The sequence below is a fragment of the Macaca fascicularis genome, chromosome X, assembly GCF_037993035.2.
Source record: "Macaca fascicularis isolate 582-1 chromosome X, T2T-MFA8v1.1".
Taxonomy (NCBI): Eukaryota; Metazoa; Chordata; class Mammalia; order Primates; family Cercopithecidae; genus Macaca; species Macaca fascicularis.
In genome coordinates, this window is record NC_088395.1 from 3,321,789 (window position 1) to 3,344,323 (window position 22,535).

At 40.9% G+C, this 22,535-nt stretch overlaps 1 protein-coding gene and 1 non-coding gene across 2 annotated transcripts in view; both read right to left on the reverse strand.

Annotated features, from left to right (window-relative positions):
* Window positions 1-2,369: 2,369 nt before the first annotated feature.
* On the reverse strand, window positions 2,370-2,476 carry LOC123571449 (U6 spliceosomal RNA). Its single transcript, XR_006695612.2, has one exon. It is a non-coding gene; the product is annotated as a U6 spliceosomal RNA (small nuclear RNA).
* An 838-nt stretch (window positions 2,477-3,314) lies between these two features.
* Window positions 3,315-22,535, reverse strand: part of PRKX (protein kinase cAMP-dependent X-linked catalytic subunit) — a 117,810-nt gene continuing 98,589 nt past the window's right edge. The window contains 3 exon segments of the mRNA XM_045383907.3: window positions 3,315-4,047; window positions 7,234-7,382; window positions 10,813-10,890. Coding sequence (XP_045239842.1) covers window positions 7,257-7,382; window positions 10,813-10,890 — 204 coding nt within the window. The 3' untranslated portion in view covers window positions 3,315-4,047; window positions 7,234-7,256.

Consider the following 22,535-nt stretch of genomic DNA (forward strand, 5'->3'; position numbering starts at 1 on the left):
CACAATTGTAATGCCTTTTACATACAGAACAGACGTGTCCACCATGGAAGATCAAACTAAGCCTCAACAGAACCTCCCGACACACAATAATTTACAGAGAACCTGACAGGGCATTCCCCTGTTATTAGGAAGGACTCTTCTGCGGGGTGCAAGGCCATAAGGTTTGCAAAGCAAACTTGATTATGAAAAGGCTTGGTGAAAATACAGCCCCCCACCTTCACCAAGACACACACCCCGCCCCAAGAAACTATCGAAATGCATTAAGACACCTGGTTCATGTGCTTTTCTTCTTGCTTTTGTTAAGTGAATCCCATTCCTTTAAGTTAGACTAATTAGAAGGCCTTCTTGCCTCCGTCAGCAACAGAGAAAAAAACAGTGCATACGACTCCTCCAATGTGTGTAAAATGCATGCTAGGTAGATTGAAGGAAAGATGAGAGGAACCCGGACACCCCATTTCAAATCTCTACAACAGGAGAAATCAAAGGCTGCAAGGACTGTGTAGACCTGATGCAAAGTTAACTGGCTACAAAAATAAAACCCAAGCCAGTGCTATCTTGCACTCTGTTCACTCAGTAGGTGGAGCCATGAATGCCTATGACATTCTGGTGTGGTATTTGTGCAGCCTGAGGTGCACCCTGGCTACAGAGTTGAGCCTTGGGGTCTTTAACAGTATTAAGCCATAGTTTCACAGTTACAATGGTCCAAAGAACTAGAGGCCACGTAGGTCAAACACAGAAATGGCGAACACATCACGAACCACTCAACTGTTTGGTTCCACTGGTGATTTTTTTTAATGAGTAGTGATTTCAAATGATTTGGTGTTTTTGTTCTTGTTTTTGCTTTTTCTTCGAAGCAAACAAATGATTTGGTCTTTAAGTGTGGACAGAAAGAAACAAAACGCTGAATGAGAAATTCACTAACAAGTGATTGTGCAGTTGTTTGATGGGCACGGAGAGGGAGTGGGGCTGAACAGCATTTTGAGGGGACGAAGCGCGCAATCTTACCCCACTGCTGGGGGGTTTCTGCTTCTTATTCTATCATGCTGACAGCAAATATAATGTGCCCATCACTGGCTATAGATACGTTTAGGCTAAGCAGGATTTAGACTTCTGTTGCAAAGGAATTAGAAGAATTCAGTAGATACAGTGTATACTATTCGGTTGTGACTTTATTTCCTTCCTGGCTTTATCAATGCCTATGAAAGCAGGCTGGTGGCATTTCCCTTCAGAAAAACAAGACTTGCCCCAATATACTTCTTGTTGTAACATATCCATTTCCTAAACATATTCTCTTATAGTATTCCAATTTAAGAAAATACTGCCAACTCATAAAATTACATGAAGCAAAGTAAATTTGTAATGTTTTTCTGATACAAATTTTGTGATTATTATAATGAATTTTCCTCCACATTTTGCACGGTGATTGTTTCACATGATCATCTATGAGAAAATTTTGGAATGACCACCCAGGTCAACTATTTTTATTTTTTTTATTTTTATTTTTTGAGATGGAGTCTCGCTCTGTCGCCCAGGTTAGAGGGCAGTGGCACAATCTCGGCTCACCGCAGCCTCGCCTCCCGGGTTCAAGCCATTCTCCCGCTTCAGCCTCCCGAGTAGCCGGGATTACAGGCGCCCACCCCCACACCTAATTTCTGTATTTTAGTAGAGATGGGGGTTTCGCCATGTTGGCCAGGCTGGTCTCGAACTCCTCACCTCAGGTGATCCGCCCACCTCAGCCTCCCAAAGTGCTGGGATTACAGGCGTGAGCCACCATGCCTGGCCAGGTAAACTCTTTTAAAATTATATATAGTGATTGTTCCGTGTTTATAGCTCATTTTGATTAAAGTAACCTCTACATGACATTGGGCCATTTAAACTATGACCCCGCCATGGGCAGTTACCAGGTAGCCCGTGTCACTTCAAACGCTGAAATGTGCGCGACGGTCAAAAGTGGGTTTCACACCATCACACGTTCTTGGAATTGCTTCTAATTTCTCATTTGTTCTGTATGGCTAGAGGCTGATAACAATGTCCGTAAAGAACGAGGTCATCCATGTGCTTGCATATTTCATTTTCCTGCATATCAGGTCACAATTAAGGCATTTCAGGCTTTCCTGATGCTAATTTTCATCTGAGTATGAAATCCTGGATAATAAAACAGACAACCTAAAAATAGGCATATGGACTCATGGGTCTATGTACTTTTTAAAATGTGCTCAAGTGTTTCATTTATGGTTTTATTAATAATTTTTAAAGTAGAATGTTCAATAATATTACTATGATTTATTTTTATAGTCAGCAAACATGAGACCTAATGCTTTTCCTTCTAGCTCCACATCTCAGTGCACAGTATAACCTTTTTTAAAAAAAAAAATTTGGAATGCTGCATGAATATACGGATCTTCCTTGCAAAGGGAGCCATGCTAATCTCCTCTGTGTCATTCCAATTTTAGGATACCTGCTGCCGACGTCAGCACCAGTTTCACCTTTTCACATTCACGGTGAAACTGATGGGAAACTGCATGCTACATGTTTAGACAATGATGGCCCTCAACTGTTAATCCCAACAAGATGGTGAGTGAGACGCACAGGCTGAAAATACAGTTGTCTAAAACATTTCCACATTTCACCATCTGAACATCATTTTCCACTGACTGATTAATTGCAAAGAGTTTATTCTACTGAACCTACTAATTATTCTCACCTACTGAGTTGACCTCCACGTGAAGAAAAGGTCATTGATGAAAAAGGGCAGCTGTGTTCTGTTTCTGCAATTTCACTGTGTTGTAACATTTTTTTTTCTTTTTATAGAGATGAGGACTCGCTATGCTGCCCAGGCCGGTCTCAAACTCCTAGGCTCAAGCGATCTTCCTGCCTCAGCTTCCCAAAGTCCCAGGTTTACAGGAGTGTGTCACTGTACCCAGCTTCACTGTCTTTGAAAGCCTTAAGGTGGACGTTCTCTTCATTCCACCTGCGAAAGCACAAAGCCATTAACTTTTTTTTTTTTCTTTTTTTTTTTTCCTGGACAGGGTCTCACTCTGTCACCGAGGCTGGAGTGCAGTGGTGTGATCTCAGATCACTGCAGCCTGGACCTCCCTGGATTCAAGTGATCCTCTCATCTCAGCCTCCTGAGTAGCTGAGACTACATTCACGTGCCACCATGCCCAGCTAATTTTTTTGTATTTTGTAGAGATGAGGTCTCACCATGTTTCCCAGACTGGTCTCCAACTCCTGGGCTCAAGCAATCCACCCACCTCAGCCTCCCAAAGTGCTGGGACTATAGGAACAAGCCACTGCATCCAGCTCAGATGAAATTTTTGAATGTGTCACAGAAGGTTGTTTTAAGTACAGTACATTCCTCCAACAACTTCAATGTCATTGTAGATTCTTGGAATAAATTCGCTCCCATATCTTCTTTCTCTTTGTTTCTTCTTTTAAAAACTCAAGTTACCAGGTAGGAAGCACTAAAGATACTGAAGGTAGACCTCCCCATGATATTTTCTTCCCCCAAACTATAAAATACATGTGAGATGATCTTTTTTAATGCATGCAACATACCCTTCAGATGTTGTCCCCGAGAAGAGATTTTTGAAAAAACAAATTGAAAAATAAAAATTATAGGCTCTGTGAAGTATGAACATTTACATCACTGCACAGTTTCTGTGCATCTACCATAATGACTTCTATATATACACACAGGCATACACACACACACACACACAATTTGTGGTTATAATCGAACAAGTCCAGTTCAAACTTACAAACTTAAGTCTATGAGAAAAACCAAGACATCACAGTAGGCACACAACAACACTAAAGGATAAGATAAAATCTACAACCAAACAATTTTCAAAACCTTCCTACAGTGTGGAATTCCAGTTGCTTAAATAATGCCAGTTCCATTAATTTCAACTGTGCTCTGATCTATTTCTATACACACAGGTACACAGAAAAGTGGAAATGTCCTTATGCCGTGAAGAAGACATTTTACTTCTGGTCTGCTTAGGTGCAGTTCTTTGTTCCAGGCCGATTCCAATCTTCCTGTTTCTAGCATGAAATAGGATGAAAGATTTTGTGAGTTTCTCAGTAACTGGATGAATTTCGTACTCATGATCATCTCAATGATAACACAAAGGTTTCCTTTTCCTAAGTGACAACAAAGAAAACTTTGTAATTCTTTTGCAAGGATCCATAAGCCTGAATTCTAAAAGGAGAGGCCAATCAAAAGGAAATGAAGAATGTTTCAAAGGTAAGGGTTTTTTTTGGTTGGTTTGTTTGAGACGGCGTTTTGCTTCTGTTGCCCAGGCTGGTGTACAGTGGCGCAATCTCAGCTCACTGCAACCTCTGCCTCCCAGATTCAAGAGATTCCCCAGCCTCAGCCTCGCGAGTAGCTGGGATCACAGGCGCCTGCCACCATGTCTGACTGATTTTTGCATTTTTGATAGAGACGGGGTTTCACCATGTTTGCCAGGTTGGTCTCGAACTCCTGACCTCAGATGATCCATGCGCCTCAGCCTCCCACAATGCTGGGATTACAGGTGTGAGCCATCTTGCCCAGCCCTGTTTTCATTTTTGAGATACGGTCTAACTCTGCCATCCAGGCCGGAGTACAGGGAAACAATCACAGCTCACTGCAGCCTCAACTTTCCAGGCCCAAGCGAGCCTCCCACCTCAGCCTCTAGAGTAGCTGGGACAACAGGTATGTACCACCACACCTGGCTAACTTTTTTATTTTTTGTAGACATGGAGTCTCACTATGTTGCCCAGGCTTGATCTCAAACTCCTGACCTGAAGTGAGCCTCCTACCTCAGCCTCCCAAAGTACCGGGATTACAGGTAGGAGCCACCCCACCCAGCCTAAAGAATGTTGTATCATACGCTTATCCATAAATAGATAAATGTATCCACTGATAGATGATGACCTGCACAAGAAAAATGGAATCCCCAATTCAACATGCTTCCTCAGAGAACCTCACAGCAAGACAGAAAATATTTTATTACAAAGTAAAATAAAAGACATAGTGAGTCAGTTCTCCTAAATTCCCCCTCCACGTTCAGAAAGGCATGTGGGGTGATTCAAACAAAGATGAACGGCTAAAGCATAGTTTCTAAGCTGCCCTCAAGTACAGTGATTCATCTGAACTGGTGTCCTATTTACAGGAGAAGATTTGGCTTCATGAAGAACTATCTTCCTGCATAAAATTCCTGAACCTAATTGCTCGTTGCTGAAAATGCCAGGGATGTGTTTGGCATGCAAATTACTTGATAAAATTACTGAGACGGATTAAAATATTGCATCTGGGTCGGGCACACTCATGCCTGTAATCCCAGCACTTTGGGAGGCCGAGGCGGGCAGACTGCGTGAGCTCAGAAGTTCAAGACCAGCCTGGCCAACATGGCTAAACTCATCTCTACTAAAAATACAAAAATTTAGCCTGGTGTGGTGGCAGGCACCTGTAATCCCAGTTACTCGGGAGGCTGAGGCAGGAGAATCACTTGAATCCAGGAGGCAGAGGTTGCAGTGAGCTGAGATCACGCCACTGCACTCCAGCCTGGGCAACAGAGCAAGACTCCGTCTCAAAAAGGAAAAAAAAAAAATTCATTAAACAGAGCCCTGACCACCACTAGCCAAACTACATTAAAAATGAGTCCACTTAGCAAAAATAATACTTACACATACTTTCTCAACAAGGCATACCAGACTGAGAAAGGTCATTCCTATGTGTGGAATCCTTTTCAGGGACAGTAGGGGCAGCTGGGGACAGGATGTAATGAAACTGTTCACTGATTATAAGACAAAAATCCATCCAATGGAAGCTTTTTTGTTCTTGAAGTAAATTTTACAACTGAGGGCTCTCTGTTAGAGAAAGGTTCTATTTTTGTGGCTTATCAACGGGTCCTTCATACTAAAGCAAACCAAGTCTTTACATCATTTTAAAGATTTCCTGGAGAGACATAATTTGTAAGATGTTATGCGCAAGTTAGCGAAAACGTAAGCCCCAGAGTAGACCAGAGAAACAAACACATTCAGGAACATCTTGTGATTTTTAAAACCCACAACTGGATTCCACAAGCATTTATGAAGTTGATAAAGTTACACACTCTCATGTTAATACAAACCAGTCACCACTGTAAAAGCGTTCATCACATACTGAGAGGTGAAGCCATGCCGCGGAGACAGGTTATTTTCTCGAGGTCATAGCCACCTATTCCTCTATCATTTTGTTCTCTATTATTTTAATTTTTATCCAGTTTTCCTCTTGATACATCCATGGAAACACCCGCCCAGGATGGAGGGCTCTCATTCACCCCGTCTTTCAGCAGGTTGGTTCCTCTCCCCAATCAGCAACTGTGACATTTGGTGTCTGTTTCAAATGGTGTTGGTTAGCCAACTGGGAAGACTACAGGAAAATTATGGGAATGGAAATCAAAGTGGGAAAAACAAGCTATGTCAATGAGTAGACACATCACTGACAATATTTTGCTTCACTGGTATTTTTCTTGCTCATATGTTACAGGAAGAAAGATCTAATTGAAGCCATATAACCGAGCAATTTAGAATTGAGGAGTAACTGAAAGCTCTTTTTAATCCATATTTAAAAACTAATAACAGACTTTCAAAGACTCAAGGAAATAACAGTCAAAACCCTTTTTCAGTCATCTGAAATTAAAGCTTAGCGAATTTCATGAGGGATCCTAAAAAATATTATTATTATTTAAAAAATAATAACAGACCTGCAAAGGCTCAAAGAAGTAATAGACTCAAAATCCCTTTCCAGTCATCTTCAAAGCTTAGCAAATTTCCTATGAGGGTACGTTTCTTCTTATTATTTTTTAACCAAAGGGGACCTAAGAGACTTTTGAAAATACTTGTTAATTATTGTAAGGAAGCTCGCCTGTCACTCAGGGTTTCTGGAACAGGGACCAGAAGAGCTGGGCTTCTCAAATGTTCAGGCACACACAAACCACCCAGGGGTCTTATTTAGATGTGCAGGTTCTGACGCAGAAGATGGATTCTGAACTGTGACGCCGATGCCTCCGACCACATGCTGACCTGGAGTCACAGGCATGGCTGTGTTTATGTCACTGACCCTTGGAATCATTCCCCTTTGCTCTGCTTCACTGCTGACCTCTGTGCGCATGAGCTTAAGCCCCATTCAGTAAACGCAGCCTCACCTGGATGTGGGGTCGAGTCAGTCTCATTTTTTGGTAATTACTAAATATAAAGATATACCTTCCAGATGTGAGCTCCTGTCCTCAGAAATTCTTGAAGATTTCTAAATCCTTCTGCGGCACGGGTGCAGCTGTGTCCCAGTCATTCTCGGGGTAAGTTTCGAAGTTGGAAGTGTCGCCGTCGCCAGCTATCTTGGGCACGATGGGGGGCTGTGAGACATGGCCGAAGCATAAAGGCATGCTTAGAAAGGAATGGGACGCTAGGATGCTGCACATAAATGAAAATGATTTGCAAAACACTAAAGCTGTCTTCCCTTCATTTATGAACACGGCAATCTTTGAATTAAAATATTGTGAATGAGGCTGGGTGTGGGGGCTCACGCCTGTAATCCCAACACTTTAAGAAGCTGAGGCAGGAGGGTTGCTTAAGTCTCAGAAGTTTGAGACCTGCCTGGAGGGAGTCCAGTCTCTACAAAAAATACAAAAATAGCCGGGTGTGGCGCTATGTGCCTATAGTCTCAGCTACTCAGTAGGCTGAGGTGGGAGGACCGCTTGAGCCCAGGAGGTCGATACTCCAAGTGAGCCATGACTGCACCACTGCATTCCAGCCTGAATGACAGGGTGAGATCCTGTCTCAAAATATAGACATATTAAGTAAGCTATGGTACAGTCATGTGATGGAATACAAGGCAGTTTTTTTTTTTTTAAATGAGGAAGCTGGCTGGGCACAGTGGCTCACACCTGTAATCCCAGCACTTTGGAGACCAAGGCGGGTGGATCACTTGAGGTCAGGAGTTTGAGACCAGCCTGACCAACATGGAGAAACCCTATCTCTACCAAAAATACAAAAATTAGCCAGGCATAGTGTCGGGTGCCTGTAATCCTAGCTACTCAGGAGGCTGAGGCAGGAGAATCACTTGAACCCAGAAGGTGGAGGTTGCAGTGAGCCAAGATCACACCACTGAACTCCAGCCTGGGCAACGGAGCAAGACTTCATCTCAAAAATAAAAATAAAAATAAAAAAATAAGGAAGCTAGCCAGGTATGTAGACAGGTCTCCAGATTATACAGTCAAATACAAAAAGCAAGACTACAATCATGTACATACTACGCTACTCTAGATTTGTATAAATGAGTGGCAAAAGTAAGAATGCATGTATCCATGTGGGTTTTTATTAGCACAAAGAAACTCTAGAAGGATACACAGAAAAATATAATAAAAGGTGATTGCCTACACGTGGCTTGGAGGGGGTAAGAGGGAGACTTGGCAATATATCTGTTTTAATATTGACTTGGTTTTTGACCAATGTGGATAGACAAAACATATTCAAATTGTTTTACTAATGCAATTTAATACAGTAAAGTATTTGAAAAGGTAAAACCTTGAACAAAATCAGCCCACGCCCAGTGGCTCACGCCTGTAATCCCAGCACTTTGGGAGGCCGAGGAGAGTGGATCATTTGAGGTCATGAGTTCGAAACCAGCCTGGCCAACATAGTGAAACCCCATCTCTTCTAAAAATACAAAAAAAAAAAAAATTAGCTGGATGTGGTGGTGCACACCTGTAATCCCAGCTACTTGGGAGGCTGAGGCAGGAGAATTGCTTGAGTCCAAGAGGTGGAGGTTGCAGTGAGTTGAGATCATTCCACTGCACTACAGCCTGAGCCTGAGTGACAAAGTAAGACTCCATCTCAAAAAAAAAAAAAAAGAAGAAGAAGCAGCGTATCATCCCAGGCTCCAGTCCCAGAAACTCTGATCTGAGCTGAGGACTGGGAATAAGCATTTCTAAGCATTCTCCATTCTTTTGACTCTGAAGTGCAAAGGTGAAAACACTACCATTGAACACTCCAATCAGTAACATATGCAGTGCAGAGTGTGCACGAAAGCCAAGATATGGAATCAACCTAAGTGTCCACCAACAGATGAATGGATAAAGAAAATGTGGTCCATACACACAATGAAAAACTATTCAGCCATAAAAGGGAATGAAATCCTGTCATTTACAGCAACACGAATGGAATGGGAGATCATCATGTTAAGTAAACTAAACCAGGCCAGGTGTGGTGGCTCACGCCTGTAATCCCAACACTTTGGGAGACCAAAGCTGGTGGATCACTTGAGGTTAGGAGATTGAGACCAGCCTGGCCAACATGATGAAACCCTGTCTCTAGTAAAAATATAAAAATTAGCTGGGCATCTGTAATCCCAGCTACTCAGGAGGCTGAGGCATAAGAATTACTTGAAGCCAAGAGGTGGAGGCTGCAGTGAGCAAGATCATGCCACTGCACTCCAGCCTGGGCAACAGAGCAAGACGCTGTCTCAAAAAATAAATAATAAATAATAAACTAAGCTAGATGCAGAATGAGAAACACAGCATGTTCCCACTCATATGTGGGAGCTAAAAAAATTGATCTCATGAAGGTTGAGAGTAGAATGATGGTTACCAGAGGGTGGGAAGGGTGTGTGGGTGGGGGATGAAGGCGAGATGAAGAAATATTGTATAAACATAATGTTAGATAAAAGGAATAAGTTCCAGTGTTTGATAGCATAGTTGGGTGGCCAGAGTTAACAATATATCGTATATTTCAGAATAGCTAGAAGGTTTGCAATATTCCCAACCCATAAAAATGATAAATGTTTGAGCTGATGGATACCCTGATTACCCTCGGTTGATCATTATACCTTCTATGCATGTGTCAAAATATAACATGTACCCCCATAAATATGTACATGTGATAGTTATACTGCTTAGCAGCTGTGTAACGTTCCACACACTGCTTAACTTCTCAGAGGCACAGTCTCCTCATTTATAAAACCGACAAGTATTATATATTGAAAAAAATGCCAGATTTTTTTTTTTTTTGAGACAGAGTCTGGCTCTGTCACCCAGGCTGGAGTGCAGTGGCGTAATCTTGGCTCACTGCAACCTCTGCCTCCTGGTATCAAGCAATTCTTGTGCCTCAGCCTCCCAAGTAGCTAGTACTACAAGTGTACGCTACCACGCTCGGCTAATTTTTATATTTTTTGTATAGATGGGATTTCACCATATTGCTCAGGGTAGTCTCAAACTCCTGGGTTCAAGTGATCTGCCTGAGTTGGCCTCTCAAAGTGCTGGAATTATAGGCGTGAGCCACAGCACCCAGCCAAAAAGCCAGATGTTTAAAAATAGGCAGTTTGGCCAGAAATGTTCCAAAGAATATTCTCCATGTAATACACCACCATCACTGAACGACGACCATGGTGCTAGACACTCGCTTATCTCTGTAATCCTGTTGACCGCCTTCCACTAAAGAGGAAGGAGTGGGGTTCAGCAGTCACAGAGCTAGTCAGGAATCAGGCCAGGTCTCCTAAAATCTGCTTCAAAATCTGGGATAAGTGTCCATCCAGGGATGAATGGACAAAGAACACGTGGTATATGACTGGGTGTGGTGGCTCCTGCCTTTGCGGGAGCTAGGTAGATGGTTAGCACTAAGACACTCATAGAGTGGGAAACTTGGCTTATGAAAGGTTTTAGACAAATAGTTGTATTATATAAATTAATTACACGTCAGCCATCAATAAAGAAGTCCCAGGATTCAGAGGCAGTCCCTGTTAACGGGAGAGCTCGGGCGTACTGAGTCACCCACTGATATGTGTTGTACCTTCAGTTTTCTCTGCGGAACAGCTTCCCAGTCCACAGAGTGGAACCACCGATGGCGTTTCACATCATTTGCCCCGTTCTTCAAAAGAAACAACACATGTCGTCAGTGTGTGGAATTCTGACACGGCAGGAAAGAAAAATACCCCAAAGAATCTCTACATTATTCTAGTATTGAAACAAACGGAACAAGTTTGCTGCATTTTGGATAACTGTGCCTGGAGGGTGAGCTGCTAGGAAAACCTGCAAGCAAAGCTGTTAGTGTTTTGTTTGCCCTTTTTTGTTACAGAAACAAATCCAGTCATTCTGCTCCTGTGCAATGCGTTGGCATTGCGGACCAAAGACGAAAATGATAAATACGATTCCATCTCTCGACATGAAATTGGACACCCAGTAATTTCCCAGTTTGTCTCCTGTTTTCATCTTGGCAAACTTATTCAGTATTTTACAGATACAGAAACTAGGGTTCACTGAAAGATGTTAATTTGCTTAGTAGGAACCAGCAAGTAAATAAGAAGACTGGGAACTCAAACCAAGGATATCCAATTTAAGAGATTTTAGGAATGATATTGCATGGCCTGGCAATTAACAACGTGCATTCAAGTCGGCCTGCTTCATGCTCAAGGGTAGCACCAGGCATCGGCTGGCTCACACTGTGGCCATCACGACCTCTGAAATCCCTCCCAAGTGCTCATCCTTAAATCTCACTCTGCTTCCTTTTTTTATACTTGTAGTGATGTTGTTATCAATTAAATGTGGGACAGCAGAATAAACAAACATGTGGGTTCCATGAAATAGAAGTCGGTACATCTGAATTTAACACGTTTATCAGTTAGCATTTCTGTAGTTTTAAATTTCTTATCCTTAAAGAGGACTACATCCACGACTATATCTTCAAAAGGAAACAGTAATGTGAATTGTTTCTATTGTTTTCCCATCCAGTTGTTTTCACAACTTTTTCTCTTCTTATTGCAAAACAGGTATTTTTGATCTACAGCTAAGTCAGGCAACAAATAATAGCTGTCAAGTTTTACCTTCAGCAATGTTGTGAATAAGAGTAAATAAGAGTGCTGTGAATAAAATAAGAGAATAAAATAAAATAAATTTTATCCATCAGATAAAATTCTAATTTGGATACTAAAGGATGTGTGTATCTGTATATACTCACATGCATACACAGTAATATATACACACACATATATATTGATATATACACATACTTATATGCATACACACGTTAATATATACACATGCATTTATATATACACATATACACACACATGTTAATATATACACATATATACACATACTTATATACATACACATGTTTATATATACATATATTTATACATACACATACACACATTAATATATACACATATATACACATACTTATATACATACACATTAATATATACACATATATTTATATATACACATACACATTAATATACACATATATACACATACTTATATACATACACATGTTAACATATACACATATATTTATATATACACATACACGCGTTAATATATACACACATATATTTATATATACATATACTTATATACATACACACATTAACATATACATATATACACATACTTATATACATACACGTTTATATATACACATATACATATGTACTTTACAAACTTTATATGTAGAGTATAAAGTATATGTATATACTGAGATTTACATTAGTATCCAAACTAGTGTGTGTGTGTGTGTTATAAAGTGTGTTGGGGGGGGTGGGAGCAGTGTCTCACATTTATATTCCAGCACTTTGGGAAGCCAAGACAGGAGTATTGCTTGATCCCAGGAGTTTGAGACTAACCTGGGCAACAAAGTGAGACCTGGTCTCTACAAAAAAAATTTAAAAAACTAGCCAGCCATGGTGATACATGCATATAGTCCCAGCTGCTCGGGAGGCTGAGGTAGGAGGATCACTTGAGTCCAGGAGGTCAAGGCTGCAGTGAGCTGTGATCACACCACTGCACTCCAGCCTGGATGACAGAGCAAGACCCTGTCTTGAAAAAATAAAAATAAAAAAAGTGTGTGGGTGGGTGTGTGTCTACAGTCATGAGCCTCAAAATGATGCTTCAGTCAATAATGGATGACATATACAGTGGTGCTCCCATAAGATTATAACGATCTTAAAAACTCCTATCCCCTAGTGACATCACGGCCATTGTAACCACAGGACAGCACATCCCTCCTGTTGCACTGCCAGCCGTATAACAGTCTAACACGTATGTTATCTGCAGCACCTAATAGTTGGTAATGATATTAATGACTATGGCCTTGGTTTATCTATTTACTATACTCTACATTTTTGGCGGGGAGGTGCAGTGGCCAGAGTCTCACTCTGTCATCCAGGCTGGAGTGCAGTGGCGCCATATCGGCTCACTGCAACCTCCACCTACTGGGTTCAAGCAATTCTCATGCCTCAGTCTCCCAAGTAGCAGGGACTACAGGCGCGCACCACCACGCCTGGCTAATTGTTGTATGTTATGTAGAGATGGGTCTCACTGTTGTTGCCCGGGCTGGTCTGGAACTCTTGGGCTCAAGCAGTCCTCCTGCCTTGGCCTCCCAAAGTGTTGGGATTACAGGAGTGAGCCACTCACTGCGCGCAACCTATACTCTTTTGATTGTTACCATTTAGTGTGCTCCTTCGCCTTATGTTAAAAAGTTAAGTGTGAGGCAGCCTCAGGCAGGTCCCTTGGGAGGGATTCTCAAAGGCGTTGTGACCATGTGTGTTACTGCTTCTGAAGACTTTGCACTGCAGTCGCGTGTGGAGGAGGAAGACAGGGAGGCCGGGCATCCTGACCCTGTGCAGGCTTACACTAATGTGTGTGGACCTCAGTTTTGAACAAAAATATTTAAAAAGCAAAAAAGGGAAAATAGTTTATAGAAGAAAGAGAATATTGGTGTACAGCTGCATAATATGCTTGTGTTTTAGGCTAAGTATTATTAGCAAAATAATCGAAACGTTAAAACGACATTTAAAAAGTTAATAGAATAAAAAAGTTCCAGTCGGCTAAGGTTAATTCCTTAGTGAAGAATGAATCTTGTTAAAATGAACTGAGTGCAGCCTAAGTGTACAGAGTTGATGAGGCCTTCATCGGTGCACAGGAATGAATGTCCTGGCCTTCACACCCACTCACACCTCCCTCACTCACTCACCCAGCGCAACATTCCGTTCTGCGAGCTCCACTCATGCTGAGTGCCTTATACAGGCGCCAGTTTTCAGGTTTTGTGCTGTATTTTTACTGCCCCTTGTCTAAGCTTAGGGATGCTTAGATGCACACATGCTGACCATTCCTTGTGTTACTCAGCATAGCCACATACCATCTACATTTGTAGCCTGGGAGCAAAAGAATCTGCCATATACCCTTGGTGTGTCAGAGGCTGGGCCAGCCAGGTCTGTGTGAGTCCACCCTATGCGTGCACAAAGACAAAATCACCTAAGCACACATTTCTCAGAGGCCAGCTCCATCATTAAGTGGCATGTGACTGCAGTTACTTAAAGCTCCCACTCTTTTTGTTTTGTTTTTTGTTTTTTTGAGCCAGAGTTTTGCTCTTGTTGCCCAGGCTGGAGTGCAGTGGTGTGATCTCAGCTCACTGCAACCTCCACCTCCCAGGTTCAAGCGATTCTCCTGCCTCAGCCTCCCAAGTAGCTGGAATTACTGGGATGTGTCACCACGTCCAGCTGTGTATTTTTAGTAGAGACAGGGTTTCTCCATGTTGGTCAGGCTGGTCTCGAACTCCCGACCTCAGGTGATCCGCCTGCCTCGGCCTCCCAAAGTGCTGGGATTACAAGCATGAGCCACCACGCCTGGCCAAAGTTCTCAGTCTTAAAACATGCATTTCATTCCTTTGACTTCTTGTATGGGTTGCATATAAAGTGTATAAAAATGCAATGTGTCTGTAGAGAGATATACACACTTTATGTTATATCTATATACCTATATTATATATTTACATACAGCCATATATTGATACATATCTATATAGCTATATTATACATATTTACATATACATTTATTATTTGCATATATTTCTAAATATATATAGATTTATATACATTTATGTATTTCCAAATAGCTATGCTATATATTTTATATAAACATTATATATAATTTATAGATAAATCTGTATATATAATTATCTATTTATATAAGGTATAGACAAATCTACATTCCTTTGACTTTTCTGTATGCTAGTTGGTAAATAAAGTATATAAAAATGCAATGTCTCTGTAGAGAGATATACACTATATGTACACACCTATATTATATATTTGTTACATTATATACAGCTATATATTGATACCTACAGATTTATATTATACAGATCTACATATATATATATTTATATATTTCTAAATATATAGCTATATTTATATATTGCTAAATATATACTATATATGGATATTTATAAATATATATAATTTATAGATAAATATATATATATACTTATCTATTTACATGATGTATAGATAAATATATTCCTTTGAGTTTTCTGTATGCTAGCTTGTACATAAAGTGTATAAAAATTCAATGTGTCTGGCTAGTCGCAGTGGCTCATGCCTACAATCCCAGCACTTTGGGAGGCCAAGGTGGGCAGATCACTTGAGGTCAGGACTTTGAGATCAGCCTGGCCAACATGGTGAAACCCCGTCTCTATGAAAAAAAAATTACAAAAATTAGCTAGGTGTGGTGGCAAGTGCATGTAATTCCAGCTACTCGGGAGGTTGAGGCAGGAGAATCGCTTGATCCTGGGAGGTGGAAGTTGCAGTGAGCCAAGATCGCATCACTGCACTCCAGCCTGGGAGACAGAGTAAGACTCCATCTCAAAAAAAAATGCAATATATCTATATATAGGTATACACACTTTATATTATTATTTGTTTAATTTGAGACGGAGTTGAGCTCTTATTGCCCAGGCTGGAGTGCAATGGCGTGCTCTTGGCTCACTGCAACCTCTGCCTCCCGGGTTCAAGCAATTCTCCTGCCTCAGCCTCCCAAGTAGCCGGGATTACAGGCACCCACCACCACACTCGGCTAATTTTTGTATTTTTAGTAAAGACGGGGTTTCACCATGTTGGCCAGGCTGGTCTCAAACTCCTGACCTCAGGTGATCAGCCTGCCTCCCTGCCAAAGTGTTGGGATTACAGGCGTGAGCCACTGCGCCCAGCATCACACTTTATATTATATCTACATACCTATATTATAAATCTATATATTTATATGTATATATCTTTATTATATAGATTTTTACGTTATTTATTTCTAAATACATATATATTTATATTTATTTCTAAGTAACTACATATACTATATATTTATATAGATATATATCAATATTACATAAAATATAATCTATCTACATATATGTATAATTATCTATTTAAATAATGTATAGATAAATCTGTATTCCTTTGACTTTTTTAATGCTGGTTTGTATATAAAGTGTATAAAAATGCAATGTGTGTATATAGATACACATACTTTATATTATATAAATAAATTTGAATATAAATCTCTCTATATTTTATATCTATAAAGTGTGTGTGCAGATGCATGTGCATGTATAAGTCCAGCTAATATTAAAAAAAGGAACATGCTGGGGATTTTCCAAGCATGAAGGGCACAGCAGTGTCCACAGAGGATGAAGGAGTTCAACAGAATGGATGTGGTTCCAGAAGAAGAAGGGAAGACCCCCGAATGAAGAGGTGCCAAGCGAAGAGAGAAGAACAGCAAGGTGTGATGGTGACAGGTACGGCAGCAGGTGGCTCATCCATCCTGGCTGCATGAGGGTTCACGGGGAAGACCACGGAATCATCAGATGAGAAGCAAGGGATGAGAAGAATCTGGAAGTTCTTAACCAAGTTAAGGCCCTGGGGCTCCAGGCTATGAATGACAGACCCTTCTTCCTAGGGAAGAGGAGGGATTGTGGGGAAAGTCAGTGGCGGGAAGGCCACAGGGAGTAATGACAACTGACTGGGAACGCAGTGATACCCGTAGGCTGAGGATGGCAGTGCAGCCGAGGATGGAGAGGCGGTCAGAGTGGGAAAAAGAGTAAGTGTCCCTCTCTAGGGCACCCACAGACCAGGGGCTACCCAGGAACACACTTTCATTTTAATCAGACAGTTTCATCCCTGACAAACTAAAAATAGAACTACGAGAGGCTCAAGCAATCCCACTACTGGATACATACCCAAAGGAAAAAAAAAAATGAGTATATCAAAGAGATCTGTGCACCCCCATGCTCACTGCACCACAATTCACAACACCAAGATATGGAATCAACCTATGTGCCCATCAAGAGGGGAGTGGATAAAGAAAACGTGTTATATATACACCATGGAGTACTATTCAGCCAGGAAAAGGAGGGAAATGTGGTCATTTTCAAAAACATGCATCAACCTGGAGGATATTATATTAAGAGAAATAAGGTCCAGGCATGGTGGCTCACGCCTGTAATTCCAACACTTCGGGAGGCTGAGGCAGATAGATCACTTGAGGTCAGGAATTCACGACCAGCCTGGCCAACATGGTGCAACCCCGTCTGTACCCAAAAATACAAAAATTAACTGGGCGTGGCGGGCACCTGTAATCCCAACTACTTGGAAGGCTGATGCAGGAGAATCTCTTGAACCCAGGAGGTGGAGGTTGCAGTGAGCAGAGATTATGCCACTGTACTCCAGCCTGGGTAATACAGCAAGGCTCTGTCTCAAAAAAAAAAAAAAGAGAGAGAGAGAAATAAGCCAGGTAGAGATAGATAAATACCACCTAATCTCACTTACATGGGAAATCTAAAAAAGTTGAATTCATAGAAGCAGAGAGTAGAATGGTGGATACCAGGGGCTGGGAAGGGGCTGAGATGGGAAGTCATTGGTCAAAAGAGACAAAGAGTGAGACAGGAGGAACAAGTTCAGTCGGTCGCTTGCACAGCTCGGTGACTATAACTAATGATGTACTCTCAAGAATCTCTAGAAGAGAAGATTTTGCTGGGTGCAGTGGCTCTTGCCTATAATCCTAGCACTTTGTGAGGCTGAGGCGGGCAGATCACTTGAGCTCAGGAGTTCGAGACTAGCCTGGCCAACACATCGAGACCCCATCTCTTTTTTTTTTTTTTTTTTTTAATTTTAACAATGTATTTATCCAAGTATATCCAAAATGTTATTTTTTTTTAATTTATTTATTATTATTATACTTTAAGTTGTAGGGTACATGTGCATAACGTGCAGGTTTGTTACATATGTATACTTATGCCATGTTGGTGTGCTGCACCCATCAACTCGTCACTTACATCAGGTATAACTCCCAATGCAATCCCTCCCCCCTCCCCATGATAGGCCCCGGTGTGTGATGTTCCCCTTCCTGAGTCCAAGTGATCTCATTGTTCAGTTCCCACCTATGAGTGAGAACATGCAGTGTTTGGTTTTCTGTTCTTGTGATAGTTTGCTAAGAATGATGGTTTCCAGCTGCATCCATGTCCCTACAAAGGACACAAACTCATCCTTTTTGATGGCTGCATAGTATTCCATGGTGTATATGTGCCACATTTTCTTAATCCAATCTGTCACTGATGGACATTTGGGTTGATTCCAAGTCTTTGCTATTGTGAATAGTGCTGCAATAAACATACGTGTGCATGTGTCTTTACAGCAGCATAATTTATAATCCTTTGGGTATATACCCAGTAATGGGATGGCTGGGTCATATGGTACATCTAGTTCTAGATCCTTGAGGAATCGCCATACTGTTTTCCATAATGGTTGAACTAGTTTACAATCCCACCAACAGTGTAAAAGTGTTCCTATTTCTCCACATCCTCTCCAGCACCTGTTGTTTCCTGACTTTTTAATGATCGCCATTCTAACTGGTGTGAGATGGTATCTCATTGTGGTTTTGATTTGCATTTCTCTGATGGCCAGTGATGATGAGCATTTTTTCATGTGTCTGTTGGCTGTATGAATGTCTTCTTTTGAGAAATGTCTGTTCATATCCTTTGCCCACTTTTTGATGGGGTTGTTTTTTTCTTGTAAATTTGTTGGAGTTCTTTGTAGGTTCTGGATATTAGCCCTTTGTCAGATGAGTAGATTGCAAAAATTTTCTCCCATTCTGTAGGTTGCCTGTTCACTCTGATGGTAGTTTCTTTTGCTGTGCAGAAGCTCTTTAGTTTAATGAGATCCCATTTGTCAATTTTGGCTTTTGCTGCCGTTGCTTTTGGTGTTTTAGACATGAAGTCTTTGCCCATGCCTATGTCCTGAATGGTACTACCTAGGTTTTCCTCTAGGATTTTTATGGTATTAGGTCTAACATTTAAGTCTCTAATCCATCTTGAATTAATTTTTGTATAAGGAGTAAGGAAAGGATCCAGTTTCAGCTTTCTACTTATGGCTAGCCAATTTTCCCAGCACCATTTATTAAATAGGGAATCCTTTCCCCATTTCTTGTTTCTCTCAGGTTTGTCAAAGATCAGATGGCTGTAGATGTGTGGTATTATTTCTGAGGACTCTGTTCTGTTCCATTGGTCTATATCTCTGTTTTGGTACCAGTACCATGCTGTTTTGGTTACTGTAGCCTTGTAGTATAGTTTGAAGTCAGGTAGCGTGATGCCTCCAGCTTTGTTCTTTTGACTTAGGATTGTCTTGGAGATGCGGGCTCTTTTTTGGTTCCATATGAACTTTAAAGCAGTTTTTTCCAATTCTGTGAAGAAACTCATTGGTAGCTTGATGGGGATGGCATTGAATCTATAAATTACCTTGGGCAGTATGGCCATTTTCACGATATTGATTCTTCCTATCCATGAGCATGGTATGTTCTTCCATTTGTTTGTGTCCTCTTTTATTTCACTGAGCAGTGGTTTGTAGTTCTCCTTGAAGAGGTCCTTTACATCCCTTGTAAGTTGGATTCCTAGGTATTTGATTCTCTTTGAAGCAATTGTGAATGGAAGTTCATTCCTGATTTGGCTCTCTGTTTGTCTGTTACTGGTGTATAAGAATGCTTGTGATTTTTGCACATTAATTTTGTATCCTGAGACTTTGCTGAAGTTGCCTATCAGCTTAAGGAGATTTTGGGCTGAGACAATGGGGTTTTCTAAATATACAATCATGTCATCTGCAAACAGGGACAATTTGACTTCTTCTTTTCCTAACTGAATACCCTTGATTTCTTTCTCTTGCCTAACTGCCCTAGCCAGAACTTCCAACACTATGTTGAATAGGAGTGGTGAGAGAGGGCATCCCTGTCTTGTGCCAGTTTTCAAAGGGAATTTTTCCAGTTTCTGCCCATTCAGTATGATATTGGCTGTGGGTTTGTCATAAATAGCTCTTATTATTTTGAGGTACGTTCCATCAATACCGAATTTATTGAGTGTTTTTAGCATGAAGGGCTGTTGAATTTTGTCAAAAGCCTTTTCTGCATCTATTGAGATAATCATGTGGTTCTTGTCTTTGGTTCTGTTTATATGCTGGATTATGTTTATTGATTTGCGAATGTTGAACCAGCCTTGCATCCCAGGGATGAAGCCCACTTGATCATGGTGGATAAGCTTTTTGATGTGTTGCTGAATCCGGTTTGCCAGTATTTTATTGAGGATTTTTGCATCAATGTTCATCAGGGATATTGGTCTAAAATTCTCTTTTTTTGTTGTGTCTCTGCCAGGCTTTGGTATCAGGATGATGTTGGCCTCATAAAATGAGTTAGGGAGGATTCCCTCTTTTTCTATTGATTGGAATAGTTTCAGAAGGAATGGTACCAACTCCTCCTTGTACCTCTGGTAGAATTCAGCTGTGAATCCATCTGGTCCTGGACTTCTTTTGGTTGGTAGGCTATTAAGTATTGCCTCAATTTCAGAGCCTGCTATTGGTCTATTCAGGGATTCAACTTCTTCCTGGTTTAGTCTTAGAAGAGTGTAAGTGTCCAGGAAATTATCCATTTCTTCTAGATTTTCCAGTTTATTTGCGTAGAGGTGTTTATAGTATTCTCTGATGGTAGTTTGTATTTCTGTGGGGTCGGTGGTGATATCCCCTTTATCATTTTTAATTGCGTCGATTTGATTCCTCTCTCTTTTCTTCTTTATTAGTCTGGCTAGTGGTCTGTCAATTTTGTTGATCTTTTCAAAAAACCAACTCCTGGATTCATTGATTTTTTGGAGAGTTTTTTGTGTCTCTATCTCCTTCAGTTCTGCTCTGATCTTAGTTATTTCTTGCCTTCTGCTAGCTTTCGAATGTGTTTGCTCTTGCTTCTCTAGTTCTTTTAATTGCGATGTTAGAGTGTCAATTTTAGATCTTTCCTGCTTTCTCTTGTGGGCATTTAGTGCTATAAATTTCCCTCTACACACTGCTTTAAATGTGTCCCAGAGATTCTGGTATGTTGTATCTTTGTTCTCATTGGTTTCAAAGAACATCTTTATTTCTGCCTTCATTTCGTTATGTACCCAGTAGTCATTCAGGAGCAGGTTGTTCAGTTTCCATGTAGTTGAGCGGTTTTGATTGAGTTTCTTAGTCCTGAGTTCTAGTTTGATTGCACTGTGGTCTGAGAGACAGTTTGTTATAATTTCTGTTCTTGTACATTTGCTGAGGAGTGCTTTACTTCCAATTACGTGGTCGATTTTGGAGTAAGTACGATGTGGTGCTGAGAAGAATGTATATTCTGTTGATTTGGGGTGGAGAGTTCTATAGATGTCTATTAGGTCTGCTTGCTGCAGAGATGAGTTCAATTCCTGGATATCCTTGTTAACTTTCTGTCTCGTTGATCTGTCTAATGTTGACAGAGGAGTGTTGAAGTCTCCCATTATTATTGTATGGGAGTCTAAGTCTCTTTGTAAGTCTCTAAGGACTTGCTTTATGAATCTGGTTGCTCCTATATTGGGTGCATATATATTTAGGATAGTTAGCTCTTCCTGTTGAATTGATCCCTTTACCATTATGTAATGGCCTTCTTTGTCTCTTTTGATCTTTGATGGTTTAAAGTCTGTTTTATCAGAGACTAGTATTGCAACCCCTGCTTTTTTTTGTTCTCCATTTGCTTGGTAAATCTTCCTCCATCCCTTTATTTTGAGCCTATGTATGTCTCTGCGTGTGAGATGGGTCTCCTGAATACAGCAGACTGATGGGTCTTGACTCTTTATCCAGTTTGCCAGTCTGTGTCTTTTAATTGGAGCATTTAATCCATTTACATTTAAGGTTAAGATTGTTATGTGTGAACTTGATCCTGCCATTATGATATTAACTGGTTATTTTGCTCATTAGTTGATGCAGTTTCTTCCTAGCCTCGATGGTCTTTACATTTTGGCATGTTTTTGCAATGGCTGGTACCGGTTGTTCCTTTCCATGTTTAGTGCTTCCTTCAGGGTCTCTTGTAAGGCAGGTCTAGTGGTGACAAAATCTCTAAGCATTTGCTTACCTGTAAAGGATTTTATTTCTCCTTCACTTATGAAACTTAGTTTGGCTAGATATGAAATTCTGGGTTTAAAATTCTTTTCTTTAAGAATGTTGAATATTGGCCCCCACTCTCTTCTGGCTTGGAGAGTTTCTGCCGAGAGATCTGCTGTTAGTCTGATGGGCTTCCCTTTGTGGGTAACCCGACCTTTCTCTCTGGCTGCCCTTAAGATTTTTTCCTTCATTTCAACTTTGGTGAATCTGGCAATTATGTGTCTTGGAGTTGCTCTTCTCGAGGAGTATCTTTGTGGCGTTCTCTGTATTTCCTGGA